This window comes from Artemia franciscana, chromosome 5 (assembly GCF_032884065.1).
Source record: "Artemia franciscana chromosome 5, ASM3288406v1, whole genome shotgun sequence".
NCBI lineage: Eukaryota > Metazoa > Arthropoda > Branchiopoda > Anostraca > Artemiidae > Artemia > Artemia franciscana.
The window spans coordinates 56,887,504-56,909,231 of NC_088867.1; the positions used below are offsets into that span (position 1 = coordinate 56,887,504).

The 21,728-nt window shown below is 34.5% G+C and overlaps 1 protein-coding gene across 4 annotated transcripts in view; it reads left to right on the forward strand.

Annotated features, from left to right (window-relative positions):
- The window catches only part of LOC136027625 (hemicentin-2-like), a 255,202-nt gene that overhangs the window by 168,593 nt on the left and 64,881 nt on the right, over positions 1-21,728 (forward strand). Inside the window, exons 13-14 of one of the 4 annotated variants that reach the window (XR_010617638.1) lie at positions 3,701-3,752; positions 5,186-5,272. The exons of 1 other annotated variant lie outside the window; for it this stretch is intronic. Coding sequence is in view for 2 of the 3 variants with exons in the window: in XM_065705042.1 (XP_065561114.1) it covers positions 3,701-3,752; positions 5,186-5,392 (259 nt within the window). In the remaining variant the exon portion in view is untranslated. Of the gene's footprint in view, positions 1-3,700; positions 3,753-5,185; positions 7,800-21,728 lie in introns of those variants that run through there. 2 more of the 4 variants (XM_065705042.1, XM_065705040.1) reach the window with 2 other exon arrangements.

The following is a 21,728-nucleotide window of genomic DNA, read 5'->3' on the forward strand; positions in this document are numbered from 1 at the left end:
GATTTGAAGTTTAACTTCTTTCTTTGAAATAGAAATATCATAACCTATGCAGTGATATTTGTGTATACTATTGAAAACTTTTGATGGCTTTAGGTGAAGGTAAACTGCCTCATTGCATACAAAGCTCTGACTAAGAGAACCACACCGTTTAGACTTTTTTCTTTGGTGTCACGTAGAAAAGTTTAGGTTAAGCTTTCTTATTCCTTCCAAAGAGCTTAGCTCTACTTTCTAATTTTAATACAAATGAATTGTAGGGAAAAATTATTTGCCTAATATTCTTGGTATCTCTTCCTGCCCTTAGTTTCCGGCTTAGTTACCGTTAGTTGCGATTTGTGATAAACCAAAATTCAAACTATGCATTAAATTTGAAGAAAAGCGTGCAAAAATAATTTTAAAAGGGTAGGTGTGATGCAGAAAAAGCGCAACTACCTTTATCCTATCTTACATAATATCAATTTCAGTCCGTTGGTGTTATTAATATTTTTTTGTTGCTACGGAATAATCATTAAAATTCCAGGAATTGACACAAAATCTCATATAAATAATCATACGACGTAGATATTTTCGAAGGCCACAGTGCCTTTCCATGACTGCCTTTCACCGTAGATTTTTCAGAATTGTATAGAAATGATACCATTTTCACTTTTTGATAGATAGTCTGTCATCCATCCATCCTAGGACAAAACTAAGGTAGATAGTCAGAGAACTAAGAAAAGATCAAGATTTTTGGGTTGACTCATGACTGACAATGTCGACTGGACTTGTATGCAAAAAAGGGGGGGCTGAATTTGCTTGGACTCACTGGCGAACAAGTGACCTAAGCCTCATAGGCTTGCCCGCTTAGAGTCTCAGGCGGACTACCGAGTTTTAGGATTGACGCATGACCGACAAGTTCCCTGAATTCGCGGGCCAATGGAGAGACCTATAGTTTTCCAAGTGTTTTGGTAAACGGTACGGGCAAACGGTGAGAGTAGTTATGACTCTCTTATTGAACAAATACTTATATATTAGCTTTTGGAAAGGTACGCCCGCCTATAGTCTCAGACAGGCTGATTAAATTATATTTATCTTGGTCAAATTTATCTACAGTGCTGCCTTCCATATATCTGCTGGTGACGATCACTGTATATGTCATCGAAATTTTTTATTGATTTCCATTGTCTAGTAAAAGGATTTATTCCTATTTTAAATGTTATCTAAGAATAATCAGTTGTCCAATGTAGTCTATTTCCAATAATTAGCCAGTTAAATGATTATTGACCGTAGAGATTTTTTGGATTACGGACGATTTTGGCAGGATTTTTGCAGGAAAACGCAGATCCATATGGAATTAAGATTTCACAACGTATTGGGAAGATGTGATAAGGAATAAAGTGGATAGCTAATAATTAAAAGATTAAACTGCTTATTTTTATGAGATTTTGTTGGAATTCTTCAAATAATTCTGATTTTTTTTTGCAACTCATAATTGCGACTTTTAAAACATCTTGGCATGCTTTTTTTTCTTGTGAATTAAATGTGTAGTACAAATTACAAAACATGTAGCACAAATTCCGTGAACTGAATGTGCAAATTCAATTGGGTTTTTCTGTGAACTGGTGCATGTGGGAACTAAGGGTTATCTACTTATAATCAATCTTGATAGTTTTTTGGAATTAACTGATTTTTCAGCAGAGTTCATAATGTGCCCTTAAATCTGAAAGCTTAAAGCTAATGTTGGAAATTGTGTATGTGCCAGTCTGTCTGCATGTTTTTGTGTGTATCTGAGTATATCTATATATATATATATATATATATATATATATATATATATATATATATATATATATATATATATATATATATATATATATATATATATATATATATATATATATATATATATATATATATATATATATATATATATATATATATATATATATATATATATATGGGCCTGTGTGTCATTGTATATGTATGAGTGTGACTGTTTGTTTGATTGTAACTGTATATTTTTGTGTCTATAGATATGTTTTGTGTGTTTGTATTTTATGTCTACGTGTGTTAGTGTGCATGTGTGTGTCTTTGTGTGTCAGTATGTGTATCTATTTGCATATGATAGACTCTGTATCTGTATGTGTCTATTTGCGCTTGGGTATGCTAAAACGAAGATCTTATTTCATTTCTTAAGAAAATTACAGAAATAAGTGTAATATCAGCCAATTTCAAAACAGGTAACTCGATTCTGCTTATCCAAAATAGTACCTTGAAATTCGGAGAAATTTATAATTTCAGTGGGGGATCTGGGCCACAAGATCCGTTTGGATCGGTGCAGTGATTTTCTGTTTGGATTTTGTCCTCTGTTTGTTTCTGTGGATTTGCATGTAAACCATTCACATGTAGAGCTTCTATTTACACGTCAAGGAACTGCACCTAACCTACAAAAACAAACTTATAATTGCTTCACTCCGTTTTTTTCCGAATTGGTTGCATTACCAATTTTCATATGAGGTAAATGACAATCTCCGGGATACCGTTTAATCTCCAGCCCTATAGCATATCAAAGGCTTACAGGGAAAAGGGCCAAAACATCCTTTGCTATTAAACAACTTCACCCTTGTTTATAGGTTGTGGAAGCTAAGTAGGGTCCCTTGATTGCAAAGGGAGTATATTCAATTACTAATATTCTAGGATACTAGCCAGGAGACCGGGATCTATGACTCTCAAAACTTGTTAATCGTTTTGGATATGATTGGTTTATTCCAAGTTTAGCTAAACTAAGTTACTGAGTTCCTGTTAACTTTCTCCTGCTCTTAGTTTGCATTTTATGAACTAATTTAGCTGAGAGTCAAGGAAACTTTCGTAAACAATATGTTCGTTATCCCGCATAGTGGAATTTTCTTTATAAAAAGTTTAAAAATAAAATAACTGATAATTCTAATAATTTAATACTTTTGGACACTGAAACTAATAAAATAAATAGAAAAATCCTCCTTTTAAGCAGCTACAGGTATAAATAGGGGGAGTGATTTGGCTAGGAGCCCCCTTCCGTTTTGTAACTCCAAAGAGCTTAACTACGAACCACATCAATTTATTTCCGTTGAACTGAATCAACGTCTGTGGTATACACATCAATATTTCTCGCTCACTGCAGCACCAAGCCACCAAAGACCTACACAGCTGTAAATGCCCCTCCTCCACCCAAGTGTATCTCAAGCTTCAGTTTTACCCTCTCCCATGGAGATCAAATCTCTGTTAAATCATTCGTTAAGACCTCTCCCATAACATTTGGGGACGGCCTGCTTTTCCTTTGGCCCCAGATGAATAGGCAAAAAGTACAATCTTAGCACAATCTATAATCCTCCATCCGTAGAACGTTGCCTAGGCATCTTAACCTTTCAATCAGTATAACCCTACAAATTAGGATTGAGCGTTTTTTTTTATAGCTTAATGTTTGACATACAGTCTGTTAAGAGTACCAAGGACTATTCCGGTTCTATTCTTCTAGAAAACCTTGAACTTTTTTCCCGTTTGGCCCTTTGAGAAATAAAACACTCCGGGTTTTCTCTTATATGTCAAAGTTTATTTAAAAAAAAAATTATAACCATTCTTTATTGTCAAAAACAAATTCAAAGTAACAAGCAATGCCAACAGAATTATTATTAAAACAGATTTCTTTTCTGAAGCGATATTTTTTCTAATATGAATTTTATTCTAGTGGAAAGCTTAATGGTCACATAAAAAATGGTTATGTCAGCGCCAGTTCATCGGTAAGTGGATTTTAATTTTTCTGAGAAAATGAGAGGGTGAGCAGGCAAATGATAAAATATTTCCGGATGAGCAAACAGATTTGGCATAAAATCCCTAGGATATTGCTAAAACTGAAAGTTTACGACTCCCCACAAGTAATCAAAAAGGCCAAGTCTGAATTTTATGACTCCTAATGAGGCTTTTACTGATAGGAGAATTTGTAGCTTTTTCAAAGTTTTTTACGAATATGATTTCAGTTTGACTACTTATGACTACGGTGTTATTATTTGGAATGGTGCCAAAAATGTAGTATTGAATTGCACACGGAAAAATTTACCAAAAAAGGAAAAATATATCAACCACTTTGACGTTCAAACTTTTATAATTTGTTCCTTCGAATAAATACTATTAACTACAAAAATAAAAAATTTACCCGTCATTTAGTTTTTATTTCTGTAGTTTATAATAAACATGAAATAATTTACGACCCCCCTCCTTCCAATTGATGGGAAACCTGACTCTCAGTTTCATTGTCAAATAGTTCATGGTGGTGAACTATAAGTAAAGAGCGATACGGCTGAAAAGTAACTGAAACTGTAAGAAACAGAGTCTTGATAATAATAGGTACATCAAAGTAATCTAACTTTAATGCTTACTCAAAATATAAAAAATCATTAAGATCAATTTTACCCATCAAAAGTTACGAGCCTGAAAAGTTTGCCTAATTCTTATAAAAAAATCCCTAAAAAATCAAGTTATAATACCGAAAATCATACCATCAGGTTCAGAATATCAGAAAACCCTACTGTAGAGGTTTCAAGCTCCTATATATAAAAATGTACTCTAAATAACAAGAAAAGATGCACTTTCTAAAACAGTAATGTAACTTCAATTTTAACTCCCGCTCTAGAACAGATAATTGTCGCTTTTGTTCAAAACCCCTTCAAAGTGAGATTTTAGTAGTGCTGAGATTTAGCTTGTATGTAATTTGGGCCAAAGAAAACTTTAAAACGCATAAAAAACGTGTTTATATTTACTTTTTTACGTTTTTACGATTTGAAAAAAACATTTCGGGCGGGGAGTGGGGGTTCAAACACCCTAACCCCCTTGGATACGGTCTTGCTGATAGCGTGCATCCAAAATTTGATTTAAGCTGGGATTTTTGTCAATAAGCACAATTTAGCATCTTAAGAAAAAGTAGGATTAAGATCTGTTTCTCGAAAAGTTAAGTTTAAAGCTGAGAGATATGTCTCTGTGAATGTTCCGTTTTATAATTTTATTATATTATAATATTATAATATTATAATATATAATATTATTATATTATTATATTATATATATTATATTATATATTTATTTATTATATTATATATTATAATAAATGTTTATTATAAGAGCTAGATGTTGCCAAAGGCTTGTACAAATCGTATCTTAATCAGTCTCTATTTTCTAGCAATCATCTGTCAAATCAAAAGCATCTGACTTGAGGTATTCAGATTTACAGCTCCCCAAGTCGAGTAATAACGGATCCATGCGTTCGAAAGCCGATCAAGTTGCTCATGGTCTGCCGAGCGTGACGGCGATTCCCTCCCCTAAACCTGAAATTATCCACATCACTAATGGATCTATTTCCAACCTTAAAGACAAAGTGGATGTCTGAGAATAATTAGTGAGGCTAATTATGGCCTGATAATGACATTCCTCTGTTTCTATGTGACATCCTTGTTGTGTTTTTTTTTTCTATCTAGTCAAGGAATAACTGAATTTGTGTGCCATTGAAATTGATTTTGTGTTTGTGATCCTGAACTAAAAAGTCTGCAGAAACGTCATGTGATCAAAGAAACAGCTACTTCAGTGAAAAGTAAAATAGTGCAGATAATTTTTTATTTGTTTTGAATTATAGTGCAAGTAATGCTAAAAAAAATGAGAAGAAGTAGGTTTAGAGAGAAAAGGTTTTTGACAGAAAAATGATGGCTTGGGTGCCAAAATTGGGGTTTGCTAAACTAAATAAAAAAAAGAGCTATATACATCCCTTATACCATCGATTAGTTAAATATAAATTTAAGTTAAATCAGAATAATATATTTTGTAGATTTTTTTATAGTTTATGCAAATATGAATTACCTAATAAATATGTGGATGGATAAAATGGAAATCATATGTTGATTAGTTAATCATTTTTAATCAGGTTATCAGTGCTTGTGCATTAGGGCCATCTAATCTACAAATATACACAATGCAATATTCCAAAAACTATACCATTTAAGTTCGTAGTGCTTAATGGTCTGCTTTTATGGCACTACTGGTGTGCCTTAGGTTTTTGGCCACAATTTGGACAATTAGACTAAAAGAACCTTTTATACTCTATGCTGTACACAGAAATTATTGCACTGGACATAACAATTTCCAATGTAAAGCTTCTTTGGGATAATTTTTGTTGTTTTTTCTCATCAAAGTTCTATGGAAAAATAGTGTGCCGCTGTAACGCCACCAAAAATGCTGCTTGGGGTTCCTGATAAATGAAGGTTTTTGGCACCCAAAATAGTGCTTTGGGGGTCTCAGGGGGGAGTGCATCTGGAGGGTGTCAGGTTTGATTGGGTTTGATTTATGGCAAAAGCGTATATTTTGACTGCTTAAGTTGAATAAATGTCATTCTCTTTAAGCCTGTTTACATGATTTTTGTCAAAACTCGACAAATTTATACAAAATCTCTAATAAGATTTTCCAGTGGTCTGAAAATGTAGGTAGGTGAAAATGTAGGTAACTCTAGGTTAGAATTAAAGTTAATTATTCAACTCTTTTAACTAATATTACTAAAACTACTAAATTCAGTATTTTTTACATGAATTAACATCAGCAAAGATGAAATTGGTAAGCTCTGGTTGTCCCAAAATAAAAAAAAATTCAAATCTATATATATAAAAATAAGTTGTTTGTTTGTATGTCTGTCGACTGACGTCATGTTTGTGTGTCGACTGATGTCATGTTTTCGACTGACGTCATTATAAGGATTAAGCTCTATGTCGTCATGAAGTTCTTTGTCGACTGACGTCATGTTTGTCAACTGATGAAATTACAGACCGGGACACCGGGACACAAATGACGACCAGGACACAGGGAATATAAATGACGACCGGGACATTCAAAGAGAAATTACAGACTGGGACACCGGGACACAAATAACGACCGGGACACAGGGAATATAAATGACGACCGAGACACAGGGACACAACTACAACGGGGACGCCGGGGGCACAGGGGGATATATAGATGACGACGGGGACACAGGGAGTTCAAGAGTCGGTAAACCTGACAATCTATTTATATGCACAGACAATGGGACAGCGAAGAATGTTGTATATTCGCAAGTTTTACATAGTTAAAAACATATATATATTTATTTATATTCACAGGTGCGACACAGGGACACCCCAACAGCTAGTAATAAATAAAGTTGCGATTTCAGAATCCCAATAATATTGAATGTACCGTGTATCAGCTGAAGCTTAGGAAAAAAATGTCTTATCATTTATCAGGTCCACAACGACGATTTTCTCCAGAAAGGTATAAAAACACAGTAAAAAAACAACAACAATATTCTCTTGAACTTTAGCTTGGGTAAGATTAAGGCCTGAATTGCTCGAATATCTTCCATGGCTTTTATCTTTTTTTTTTCCAGATTGTAAAAATACCAGTTTTATGTTTTCAAAACCAAATTGCGAGTGACAAACGGCTTCAAGGGAAAAGGGGCCAAACTAAGTAACAGTCCTCCCCCTGGACACGGACCTATTTATCATAGGACTTGTTTACTTTGTTTCTTTTAAGTACATAGCTTTAAAATGTATTGACAATTTGTATTATATATATTTATATAAATATTTGTAAATACATAATGCTTACTGCGTAGTTTTCTTTTCTTATCGCTTTCTTTTATGTGGAAATTTAAATATAAAGAGCTATTGATTGTGATCTCAAGCGTGTAATTTTTATGTGTTATTTTTTTTTTATCACAGTTCGTAATTTTTTTAGGGAAACACTTTGCTTTTACTTTGCAAATAAACGTATTGAAAAAAAATTGACTGGGCATTTAAGACAGGCTATTGTTTGAGCTATTAACCATATTTTGGACCTTCTTCAGAAAAGGTTGTAACCTTGATTACAATCAAACATCGATTCTTTGCCATTATACTTTCTGAATTTATATTCCAAAAGCAGGGGTAGGAAGCATGAAATTAGGTGACATAGAATCTGTTTACTCAGGCAGGAAGGATGGGTAACATAGACAGGGAGTAGGGCTCATGATGAATAAGGAAGCTGCTAATTCTTATTTAGGCTGGGAAGGTATTAATAATAGAATACTAATTGCTCATTTTATGACTAAAAAGTTCAGGGTATCAGTCATAGTAGTATATGCCCCCGTTGAACCAACTGATGGAGATACTAGTGACTCAGATGAGTTTTACTTACAGTTACATGAGCAAATAGACAGGGTACCAGGTAGAAATATGGTGTTTTTGCTAGCAGATTTTAACGCCAAGGTTGGTAGAAATAGGGATAGATGGTATCCTTGTCTAGGTAAATTTGGTGTAGGAAAAGAAAACAGTAATGGCTATAGGCTTTTGCAATTTTGTAGGTATAACAGCCTAGTTATAACCAATATGGTGTTTGGTCACAAAATGGCCCAAAAGTTGACATGGTATTCACGTGATGGTAAGACAGCGAACCTTAACGATTCGTATTTACTGCTAAAAAAAAAAATGTAGTATGCAATAAAAAAAAGAGATACACGAATGTTTACAACACGGCGCGGCGATCGGTTCGAGGAAATTTGCTTCTGGCACACGTCACGTTTGTTAAAGAGCAGAAATTTTATTCGAAAGCAGGGATTTTTGCTATTGAATTTTCTGTTCAAGACTGATTTTTTAAAACACTGATGCGCTTGGGAATCCAAATTTGACTGCATATCGATATGCCACTGCGGTATTTACCATTCCTATACTATTTTGTAATGATAGCAAAAAATAAGAAAAAGCATTGCAATGCGCGATCAAGCAGGTACCAAGAGTGATGGCAAAAATGATTAAAGGTAAAGTTAACCTAAATAATCGGTTTTGTCTTCTGAAAGCCCTTTATGAAATCTTGGTTAGAAAGGCGCATGGAAGAAAAACCCAAGCAGTTCACAAAATACATAATATAAGTATATATGGCTAGGAATGGTAACTATCTTCCAAAAAGTTATGACGTTGTTAGGGTCCAAAATGAGAATTTAAGAGGAATTTTTCGAGAAACAGTTGCATATGAATCTGATGAGTCAAATATTTGGTAATGTAGAAGATGGATGGAGTGATTTCAGCAAAATAGTTTGCAAAGTTCCTAGGGCAGACAGTTAGAAACGCAACTAGGGGTATTAGCAAAAATGCTATAAGATTTTAGAAAAGAGGAGGGGGTTGCACAGAAAGTTTTTGATTGATAAATCCCGAATAAAGAGAAACACGGGAACAAGAGAATACATTAAAGGTAAAATAAGGAGGTGTAAAATGGAGATCATAGATAAAATTGCTCAGGTAATATTGAAGACCACAGTGCCTTTCCATGACCATAAAGGACTGTTCGAATGAGGATAAATCGTTTTATTAGTCAGTGGAAAAATTATACTGGATAGTTCGATCACACACACAGTGATCGTCATCAGCAGAAATACATGTTCTGCTGATTTACCCAATTCGAACTGTTATTTACTATAAAATTGCTCAGGATTTGAAAGATGCAACCAGACGGCATAATAGTAAAATATTGCTTTGGTATATTAAGAAACTAAGAGGAAGTAGTATCTGGAATCGAACCCTGTGAAGTGGTTCGTGGTTATCAAAAGTTATGAGCCGGAGAAAATATGCCTGATTTTCGAAAAAGGGGGGAAATATACCTCAAAATTCAAATAATTTTATTGAAGATCATACTCTCAGATTTAATGTATAAGAGAGCCCTACTGCAGAGGTTCCAAGTCCCAATCTGCAAAAATTTGGAATTTTGTACTTGTTTGTCAGAAGAAAGGTAACGGATGCGTGTTAATTATTTTTTTTTCTTTGTTCTTCCCAGGACTGATCGTAAAGAGTCAATGATGATAGAAGATCGGGAGAGAGCTCATTTGAACAGAAATTAAAAGTCCTAATGCCCTTTTGGTGACCAAGAAAAAATAGAGGGCACACCTAGCTCCCCTGCCACACCTTACCCTTCAAAGTCTATCAGTCAAAATTTTGACATAACCATTTTGTTGAGAACAGTTGAATGTTCCAATAGCCATGTCTTAAGAGATGAAATCACCCCTCATTGAGTCACAACCCCCCGAGGAAGGGCTGCAAGTTATAAAATTTGCCTAAAGTTTACATATAGTATTTGTTACTGGGAAGTACACAGACATTTTTTTGTGGGGGGGATTTGATGAGGGGTCTTTTACTATGAGAATTTCCCATTGGAAAGAAAGTTTCCTGGGGTGAGCTTTCCAGGTGAAATTCTACAAGAGGGAATCTGGCAAAAAATACATCCCCATTTTTGCAGACAGTAGGTTAAAACCTCTACAGTAGGATTTTTTGATACGTTAATTTTGATGATGTGATTTCCATTCAGATTCTATGACTTTTAGAAGTTGGTTCTCTCTTTTTTTCGAAAATCAGGCAAATCCTCAGGCTCGTAGCCGTTAATTGGTAAAACTAAACTTAACGAAGTTTATATATTTGAAATCAGCGTAATACGCCAATTCTTTTGACATTTCGATTGGTATAAAAATTTCGATTGCTATTGCGAGGGGTCGTTCCTTACTTACAGTTCATTAGCACGAACTGTTTGATAACTAAACCTGGGAAAAAAGCAAGCACCCATTTGTGATACTCTTTCTCTAGAAAATAAGAAAACTTCATAGCGACTTCAGGGTGCTTGTATACGTTAAGTCTTTACGCTAAAGTTTGACTCTTTCTCTTAATTATCCGGGGCGTTGATGAAGGAGCAGCCCTTTCATATACGAAGTAATTTCTGTTCGTTTTTTGTTTTAATGTCGCTCCTTACTCCCTGTTAAAAAAAATTGTTTTTTTATTTAATTTCTGAGCGTTTTTGAATCAATGCTTGTTTTGATTTTGGCTCTCCGCAGATGAATAATTAAAACGAAATTTGCATATTTATTTTTTTGCTAATTGGCTTTCTCGTAGTTTTTATCGAGTGATTTTGAGAAAAAAGGAGCGGGGGAGGAGGCCTAGTTGCCCTCCGATTTTTTGGTTACTTAAAAAGGCAACTAGAACTTTTAATTTTTTACGAATGTTTACTAGTAAAAGATATATGTAGCTTACAAATTAGCTTACGTAACGAACTTCTGTATTCTCATGTTTTTATTACATATATGAAGGGATTCACCCCCTCTCTTTACACTAAAGCTTAAATCTTGTCCCAATTTCTTAAGAATGACCCCAGAATCACAAAAGCCGTAGAATAAATAGTTGAAATTACTAAAAATGCTTTAGCGTAAAGAGCGAGGTATTAGGAGGAGGTAAGCCCATCATAGACGTAATAATTCCTGTTTGCTTCAAGTTTTAATGCTTCTCCTTACTTTCAGTTGAAAAAACTTTTTCATATTTATTTTTTCATTTTTTTTTAATAATGCTAGAAAATCCTGCTCTCCCTTCATGAAACTTTTATTCCCCCATGACAAATTCCTCCAAGGAAAATTCCCCCTACATATCTCCCTCTTCTCAACCCCCCCCCCCCCTAAACCTAAAAATCCTCCAGAAAACGTCTGTACTCTTCCAAATAACCACTACTATATGTAAGCACTGGTCAAAGTTTGTAACTTTTGGCCCCTCCCACGGGGACTGTGGGGGGGGGGGGGGGGGTAAGTCGTCCCCAAAGACATAGTTATAAGGTTTTTTTACTACGCTGAATAAAATGGCTATCTCAGAATTTTGATACGGTGACGTTAGGTATATAATTAGCGTGGGAAGGGGTCTAGGTGCCCTCCATTTTTTTGTCACTTAAAAAGGGCACTAGAACTTTTCACTTCCGTTAGAATGAGCCCTCTCGCAAGATTCTCGGACCACTGGATCGATACGATCACCCCTGGAGAAAAAAAAAACGAAAAAAAAAAAAAAAAAAAAAAAACACGCATCCGTGATCTGCCTTCTTGCAAAAAATACAAAATTCCACATTTTTGTAGATAGGAGCTTGGAACTTCTACAATAGGGTTCTCTGATATGCTGAATCGGTGATTTTCGTTAAGATTCTATGGCTTTTAGGGGGTGTTTTCCCCTATTTTTTAAAATAAGGCAAATTTTCTCAGGCTCTTAACTTTTTATGGGTGAGATTATACTTGATGAAACTTATATTTTTTAAATCAGCATTAAAATGCGATTCTTTTGATGTAGCTATTGGTATCAAAATTCCATTTTTTTGAGTTTTGGTTACTATTGAGCCGGGTCGCTCCTTACTACAGTTCGTTATCACGAACTGTTTGATAATGCTAGAATATCCTGCGCTCCCTTCATGGAAATTTTCGTCCCCCATGACAAGTTCCTCGATGGAAATTTCCCCCAACATATCCCCTCTTCTCAACCCCTCCCCCCAACCAAAAAATGCTCCTGAAAATGTATGTACACTTCCCAATAACCATTACTATATGTAAGAACTGGTCAAAGTTTGTAACTTGTAGCCCCTCTCACGCGGACTTTGGGGGAGTAAGTCTTCCTCAAAGACATAGTGATAAGGGTTTTCGACTACGTTGAATAAAATGGCCATCTCAGAATTTTGATCCGTTGACTTTGGGAAAATAATTAGCGTGGGAAGGGGCCTATGTGCTTTCCAATTTTTTGGTCACTTAAAAAGGGCACTAGAACTTTTCACTTCTGTTAGAAAGAGTACTCTCGCAACATTCTAGGACCACTGTATCGATACGATCACCCCTGGGAAAAAAACAAACAAAAAAACAACCCAAACAAATAAACACGAACCCGTGATCTGCCTTCTGGCAAAAAATACAAAATACCACGTTTTTGTAGATAGGAGATTGAAACTCCTACAATAGTTTTCTGATACGCTGAATCTGATGGTGTGATTTTTGTTAAGATTATATGACTTTTAGGGGGTGTTTTCCCCTATTTTCTAAAATAAGGCAAATTTTCTCAGGCTCGTAACTTTTGATGGGTGCGACTAAACTTCATGAAACTCATATATTTAAAATCAGCATGAAACTGTGATTCTTTTGATGTAGCTATTGGTATTAAATTTCCATTTTTTAGAGTATTGGTTACTACTGAGCCGGGTCGCTCCTTACCACAGTTCGTTACCACGAACTGTTTGATTACGAGCTATTTGGTTCAAGGCTCTCTAAAAAGTTAGGAAGGCTATTATTATCTCCTTCAGCCCACATTTCTTACATTCAAGTTCAATGTTCGTCTATAAAAGCTTCAAAATAATATTCAATCATCATTCAATATTTGATATTGATCAATATCGATATTTCAAAATCAATATTCATGAAAAAGTGTAACCCTTCAAATATTACTCAATAAGAGGGGAGCGGATCCTGAAATACTGAAAAGGAATTTTAGGCTCATCATTTACACAGTTTTTAATATAAGCTAGAAAAAACATTTTTATAGGAATATCCCTCCACTTGACTTTAGCAAGGGACCAGAGGAGTAATCTCTCGGGGAAACAAGACATTTTAAACCTGTAGGTATATAGGAAAATGAGCAACATTACCTTTTATATCTTAGCAAAGAAAAATCTCTGCTAATGATTAACTTCCTTGAAAACTTTCTGGTGGCAATCATGACGCCTCCCCATCCCTCCCACTTTTATGCTATTAAGTGCATAAATATTATCTTTCACGTAACAGAGAACGTACACTTCTACAATAATTAGAGAACTGTCAAATCGCAGCAAACGTATAGAAGCTTAGTCTGAAAATATTGCTGAATGAAGAAAGATTTTAGAGTGACTTATATTCCCTCCTCCCACCTAGCCAACATCCATATTTATCTAAAGGCATACCGAGAGTTAGACTTTTGGGTATAGAAACGTACTCTTTTAGACTTCAAGCATATCCCCTCTGTATGTCCAGAAATATTCAACGGCCACACTGGCTGAGGAGTAACTATACACAACTGTTCATAATTTTACCAAGCCTTGAGAAAATTAATTAGTTAAATGTAAAATAATTTAAAATAATAAAATAATTTAATATATCAATCTTTTACTTTGTGTTGACTGCATGTATGTGCGGGAACGAATGCGCTACCGTACTCCATTAAATAAAAAAAACTATTTTTTTTAACTGAAAGTAAGGAGCGACATTAAAACTTAAAACGAACAGAAATTTTCTCGCTCTATACGCTAAAGTTTGACACTTTCTCTCAATTCTACTTTATTAAACAGTAAAAAACTTTAGCGTAAAGATCAAAGCGTTGAGAAGGGAACAGCCCCTTTCATGCACGGAGTAATTTCTGTTCTTTTTAAGTTTTAATGTCGCCCCTTACTTTCAGTTAGAAAAACTAGTTTTTTTATTTAATTTCTGAACGTTTTTGAATTGATGCATGTTTGATTTTGGCTCTCCGAAAATAAATTATTAAAATTAAATTTGCATATTAATTCTTTTTTTTGGCTAAATGTGTTTCTCTTAGTTTTGATCAGACGATTTTGAGTAATAAGGGGTGGAGAAAGAGGCCTAGTTGCCCTCCAATTTTTCGGTTACTTAAAAAGGCAATTAGAACTTTTAATTTTTAACGAAAGTTTTTATTAGTAAACAATAAACGTAACTTAAGAATTAACTTACGTAACAAACTTCTATATTCTTATATTTTTATTATGTATATGAGGGGATTTGTTCCCTCGACAATACCTCGCTCTTTACACTAAAGCTTAAGTTTTGTCCCAATTCTTTGAGAATGACCCCTGAATCAGAAAGGTCGTAGAATAAATAGTTGAAATTACTAAAGATACTATAACATAAAAAGCGAGGTATTTAGGAGGAGAAGAACCCCTCATATGCGTAATAATCTCTGTTCGTTTTACTCCTTCCTTTCGATTTAAAAAACGTTTTCATGTTTATTTTTCATTGTTTTTTATAGTAATGCTAGAAAATCCTGCGCCCTTTTCATTGAATTTTTCTTCCCCCATGACAGATTCCCCCAAGGAAAGATCCTCCATCATAGCCCCCTCCCCTCAACCACCCGCCCAAACAAAAAAAAAACAACTGAAAACGTCCGTACACTTCCCAATAACCATTACTGTATGTAAACAATGGTCAAAGTTTGTAGCTTGCAGCCCCTCCCCCGGGGAATATGGGAGAGTAAGTCATCCCCTAAGACATAGTTATTATGGTTTTGACTATGCTGAACGAAATGGCTATCTCAAAATATTGATCCGTTGACTTTTTGTAAAAAATGAGCGTGGGAGGGGGCCTAGGTGCCCTCTAATTTTTGGGTCAGTTTAAAAGGGCGCTAGAACTTTTCATTTCCGTTACGATGACCCCTGGAAAAAAAAACAACAACAAATAAATACGCACCCGTGATCTGTCTTCTGGCAAAAAATACGAAATTCCACATTTTTGTAGATAGGAGCCTGAAATTTTTTCAATAGGGTTCTCTGATACGTTGAATGCGATGCTGTGATTTTCGTTAAGATTCTATGACTTTTAGGGGGTATCTTCCCCTATTTTCTAAAATAAGGCCTATTTTCTCAGGCTCGTAATTTTTATGACAAAGGCTAAATTTGATGAAACTTATGTTTTTAAAATCAGCACGAAAATCCGATTCTTTTGATGTATCTTTTAGTATCAAAATTCCGTTTTTTAGAGTTTCATTTGCTATTGAGCCGGGTCGCTCCTTACTAGAGTTCGTTACTACGAACTGTTTGATTACTACCTACTACCTCTGAAAGCTTGATAAGTAGTTTGGGATTATTTTAAAGTAATTGGGTGTCTCGGAAAGTCAACTCGATTCCGTTTCAGAAAAAAATGTAAGATTTACTTTTCTTTACAGATGAAGTTCTGAAACCTCTGCAGTATCTTCTACCATACAAAGCAAATTTGTTAAATGTAATATTTATCAAAATTTCTTTTTGGTAGAGTTTCTATTAATATTTAGCACGAGTGTTTCCTTACTTCCGGTTCGTTACCAAAAACTATTTTATTGGAGCGGAAGGGTCTGATTAGGAACGACCAGAAAAAATAGTAAACGTGAAGAACCTAAAGTGGTAAACGGTAAACCCCAAGAGAATACAGATGGTTTTTTTACCTTATATATTTGGACAATTAGATAACTGACTACTTGCACATTGTGCTTATTACATATTTAAATCAAACAGTTCGTGGTAACGAACTGTAGTAAGGAGCGACCCGGCTCAATAGTAAACGAAACTCTAAAAAACGGAATTTTGATGCTAAAAGATATATCAAAAGAATCGGATTTTTATGCTGATTTCAAATATATAAGTTTCATCAAATTTAGTCTTTGTCATCAAAAGTTACGAGCCTGAGAAAATTTGCCTTATTTTAGAAAATAGGGGGTAACACCCCCTAAAAGTCATAGGATCTTAACGAAAATTACACCATCGCATTCAGCGTATCAGAGAACCCTATAGAAAAAATTTCAAGGTCCAATCTACAAAAATGTGGAATTTCGTATTTTTTGCCAGAAGACAAATCACGGGTGAGTGTTTATTTGTTTGTTTTTTTTTCCCCAGGGGTCATCGTACCGACCAAGTGGTCCTAGAGTGTTGCAAGAGGGCTCATTCTAACGGAAATGAAAAGTTCTAGTGCCCTTTTTAAGTGACCAAAAAAATTCGAGGGCACCTAGGCCCCCTCCCACGCTCATTTTTTTCCCAAAGTCAACGGATCAAAATTTTGAGATAGCCATTTTGTTCCGCATAGTCGAAAACCATAAAAACTATGTCTTTGGGGATGACTTACCCCCCACAGTCCCTGGGGGAGGGGCTGCAAGTTACAAACTTTGACCAATGTTTACATACAGTAATGGTTACTGGGAAGTGTACCGACGTTATCAGGGGGATTTTTTTGGTTTGGGTGTGGGGTTCAGGGGAGGGGGCTATATGGGAGGATCTTTCCTTGGAGGAATATTTCATGGGGGAAGAGAAATTCAATGAAAAGGGCGCAGGACTTTCTAGCATTACTATAAAAGAAACAATGAAAATATAAACATGAAAAAGTTTTTTCAATTGAAAGTAAGGAGAAGCACTAAAACTTAAAAAGGAACAGAGATTATTACGCATACGAGGGGTTCTAAAAATACTTTAGCATAAAGAGCGAGGTATTTAGGAGGAGATAAACACTTCACTCTTTATGCTAAAATTTTTTTAAAAAATTTCAACTATTTATTCTACGGCCTTTCTGATTCAGGGGTTATTCTTAAAGAATTGGGATAAAACAAGATTTAGTGTGAAGAGCGAGGTATTAACGAGGGGACCAACCCCCTCATATATATAATCAAAAATATAAGAATATAAAAGTTTGTTACGTAAGTTAATTCTTAAGTTACGTATTTTTTTTTACTAATAAAAATGTTCTTCAAAAATAAAAGATCTAGTTGCCTTTTTAAGTAACCGGAAAATTGGAGGGCAACAAGACCTCCTTCCCCACCCCTTATTTCTCAAAATCGTCTGATTAAAACTAAGAGAAAGCCATCTAGCCAAAAAAAGAATTAATATGCAAATTTCATTTTAATAATTTATGTACGGAGAGCCAAAATCAGACATGCATTAATTAAAAAACTTTCAGAAATTAAATAAAAAAACAAGTTTTTTTAAATGAAAGTAAGGAGCGACATTAAAACTTAAAACGAACAGATATTACTCCGTATATGAAAGGGGCTTTTCCTCCTCGACACCCCGCTCCTTGCGCTAAAGTTTGATTCTTTCTGGCAACCCTACTTTTTAAAACAATAAAAAACTTTAGCGTAAGGAGCGGGGTGTCGAGGAGGAGAAGCCCCTTTCATATACGGAGTAATTTCTGTTCGTTTTAAGTTTTAATGTCGCTCCTTACTTTCATTTAAAAAAACTTGTTTTTTTTATTTAATCATTTGTAGAAAACAACTTTACATAGTAACCATTGAAAAGCTAATCAAACAAAATTCGTTATAAGTTATTTTAAGTTTAAGGCCAGTGCAATTAATTGACTCTTAATTTCATAAAGTCAGATGGATATTCTCTAAAAATAATTATTTGTAGAAAAAATTACAAGAAATGTCTTTTGCCATCATGCACTAAATTAAACAGTTTGTAATAAGGAACTGGTTAATTTAGTACTAACGAAATGTAAGTAAGGAGTGATCATCCTTGATAGTACCCGAAACCCTAAGAAAGATACATCAAAAGAATCAAATTTCTAACGCCGATTTCAAATATATTAGTTTCATCAAGTTTAAGTTTACCTATCAAAAGTTACAAGCCTAAGAAAATTTGCCTTATTTTTGCAAAAAAAATAAAAATACCCCTTAAAAGTCATATAATGTTAATAAAAACCACACCCTCCGATTCAGAGTATCAGAGAACCCTACTGTAGAGGTTTCAAGCTGCAAAATGTGGAATTTTGTGGGGGTTTTCCAGAAGAAAGATAAGGGATGCGTGTTTATTTATTTTCATTTTTTTCTAGGGGTAATCGTTTTGACCCACTGGTCTTAGAATACCTCGAAAAGGCTCATTCAAACGGAAATTAAAAGTTATAGTACCCTTTTTAAGTGACCAAAAAATTGGAGGGCAGCTAGACCCCTTTCCACGCTCATTTTTTTCAGTGTCACCCGACCAACGTTTTGAGATAACCACTTTGTTCAGCATAGTCAAAAAATTTAGTAAATATGTCTTTGAGGATGACTTAATCCCCCAAAATCTCGGGAGAAAGGGCTGTAAGTTATAAACTTTGCCCATTGTTTACATATGGTATTGGTTATTCGGAAGCATACAGACGTTTTCAGGTGGGATTTTTTCTGGTGGGGGGTCGAGCGGGTTACGTTGGAGAATCTGGAGAATCGTTATTTCATTGGCGGTGGGAATTTTCCATAAAGAGGGCGCCAGATCTCCGAGCATTATTTAAAAAACGATCAGAAAATAAATAAAAAAACAAACTTTTTCAACTGAAAGAAAGGAGCAATATTAGAACTTAAAACGAACAAAAATTATTTTTTGTATGAGGGGGTTCACGGCTCGCCACGACCTCGCTATTTACGCTAAAGTTTTTTATGTACTTTTAAAAGAGCTATTTTCTCTAATTAAACGGCCTTTGTGATTCAGAAATAATTCACAAAGAATTGGGACAAAATCTGAACTTTAGCATAAAGAGCAAAGTATTGAGAAGGGGGTGATCCCCCTCATCCACTTAATAATGTATCTTCCTCTTCAGTTTTATCTTACTCCTTGCTTTCAGTCAGAAAAATCTTTTTTTTTTATTTATTCAATATCATACAGGATCTACAATTACGTAAACAAAAGTAGGCACTTTTTGTTTTTTATGCCTATAAAATAAAAAAAAAACAAGTTTTTTTTAACTGAAAGTAAGGAGCGACATTAGAACTTAAAACGAACAGAAATTACTCCGTATATGAAAGGGGCTTTTCCTCCTCAACGCCCCGCTCTTTACGCTAAAGTTTGGCTCTTTCTCTTAACTCTACTTTTTAAAACAATAAAAACTTGTAAAGAGCGGGGCGTTGAGGAGGAAATGCCCCTTTCATATTCGGAGTAATTTCTTTTCGTTTTAAGTTTTAATGGTGCTCCTTACTTTCAGTTAAAAAAAAACTTGTTTTTTCTAATTTAATTAAAAAAACAGGAATGGGATCTTAATTAGTAATAAGATAAATGTTAAAGAGAGAAGGGCAGAACATTTTGAACCATAGTAACCATAATAAAGTTGGAGGGAATGATACTGAACAGAACGGAAAATTTTTCAACAAATTGGAAACCTATGCAGAGGGTTAAAAAATTAAATTTTGGCGATATTTTGATAATCGACCTTTTAAAATATGGTTTTTGCCAAGTTACAGAAAAATTGCAGAAAAACTAAGAAAATAACTTTCGAAAAAGAAGTACTTTGTAATTCTAGGAAAACTTTAATAAATCCTTTTATAAGAAAGATCATTGAGGTATTATCTTGGAATTATTTCGGAATTTCTTGGAATGATTTCTTGGATTTATCTTGATTTTGATGCTTATTGAAAAAAATATGTAAAACATATCAAATTTAATAATAGTTATCAAAAGTTATGAGCCTGAGAAAATTTGACCACTTTTTGAAAAAGGGGGAAGATACCCCCAAAACATCTAGTGATACATATAATCACTTAAAGCTCAGTTCAAATTCTTAAGTTCAGCGTAACTGAGAACTCTATTGCAGAGGTTTAAATCACATATGAACAAAAATGTGGATTTTGCACTTTTCAAGCAGATCGTGGTAAAAAACTCAATAGTAACCAAAACTCTAAAAAACTAAAATTTGATAACAATAAATACATCAAAAGAATTGAATTTTTATGCTGATTTTAAATATATAAGTTTTATCAAGTTTATTCCTACCCATGGAAAGTTCCGAGCTTAAAAAACTTCGCCTTATTTATTAGTAGAAATTTCAAGCTCCTATGTGCCAAAATATGAAAATTTATATTTTTTGCCAGAAGAAAGATCATGGATGCGTGTTTATTTATTATTTTTTTCCAGGGTTGATCGTATCGACCCAGTGGTCCTAGAATGTTGCAAGAGGACTCGTTCGAACGGAAAAGTTCTAGTGCTCTTTTTAAGTGACCAAAAAATTGGAGGGGAGCTATGCCCCCTTCCACGCTCATTTTTCCCGAAATCACCGGATAAAATTTTTTAAGATACCCATTCTGTTCAGTATAGTCGAATAAGCTAATATCCATGTCATTGAGGACGACTTAATCCCCCACAGTCCCCGGGGGGAGGACAGCAAGTTATGAATTTTACCCATTTTTTACATATAGTATTGGTTATTGGGAAGTATACAGACGTTTTCAGGGAGATTTTTTTCTGGAGGAGGGGAGGGGGAGGGGGGATGTCTTACGTCGGAGGATCTTTCCATATAGGACTTTCCATATAGTTACTTGAAGGATATTTTCATAGTGGAAGAGGAGTTCCATGAAGGGGACTTGATTTCCTAGTATTAAAAAAAACAATCAGAAATTAAATAAAAAAACAAGTTTTTCAACTGGAAGTAAGGAGCTACATTAAAACTTAAAACAAACAGAAATTATTTCGTATACGAAAGGGATTGCTTCTTCCTCAACGTCCTGCTCTCTACGCTAAAGTTCTTATTGTTTAAAAACGTAGAGTTGTAAGAAAGAGTCAGACTTTGGCGTAAAGAGCGGGGCCTTGAGGAGGAAAATCCCCTTTCATATACGGAGTAATTTCTGTTCGTTTTAAGTTCTAATGTCGCTCCTTACTTTCAGTTAAAAAAAACTTGTTTTTTTTATTTATTTAATAGGCATAAGAAACAAAAAGTGCCTACTTTTGTTTACGTAATTATAGATCCTGTACGATATTAAATAAGTAAAAAAAATAGATTTTTTTTACTGAAAGGAAGGTATAAGATAAAACTTAAGACGAAGAGAAATTATTAAGTGTATGAGGGGGATCACCCCCTTGTCAATACCTTGCTCTTTATGCTAAAGTATTTTTAGTAATTTCAACAATTTATTCTACGGCCTTTGTGATTCTGGGGTCATTCTTAAGGAATTAGGACAAAATTTAAGCTTTAATGTAAAGAGCGAGATATCGACGAGGGTTGAACCCCCTCATATATGCAATAACAATATACGAATATAGAAGTTCGTTACCTAAGTTAATTCGTAAGTTACGTATATTCCTTACTAATGAAAACATTCGTAAAAAATTAAAAGTTCTAGTTGCCTTTTTTTTTTTTTTAGTAATCAAGTTGGAGGGCAACTAAGCCTGCTCCCTCGCTCCTTTTTTCTTAAAATCTCCCGATTGAAACTATGAGA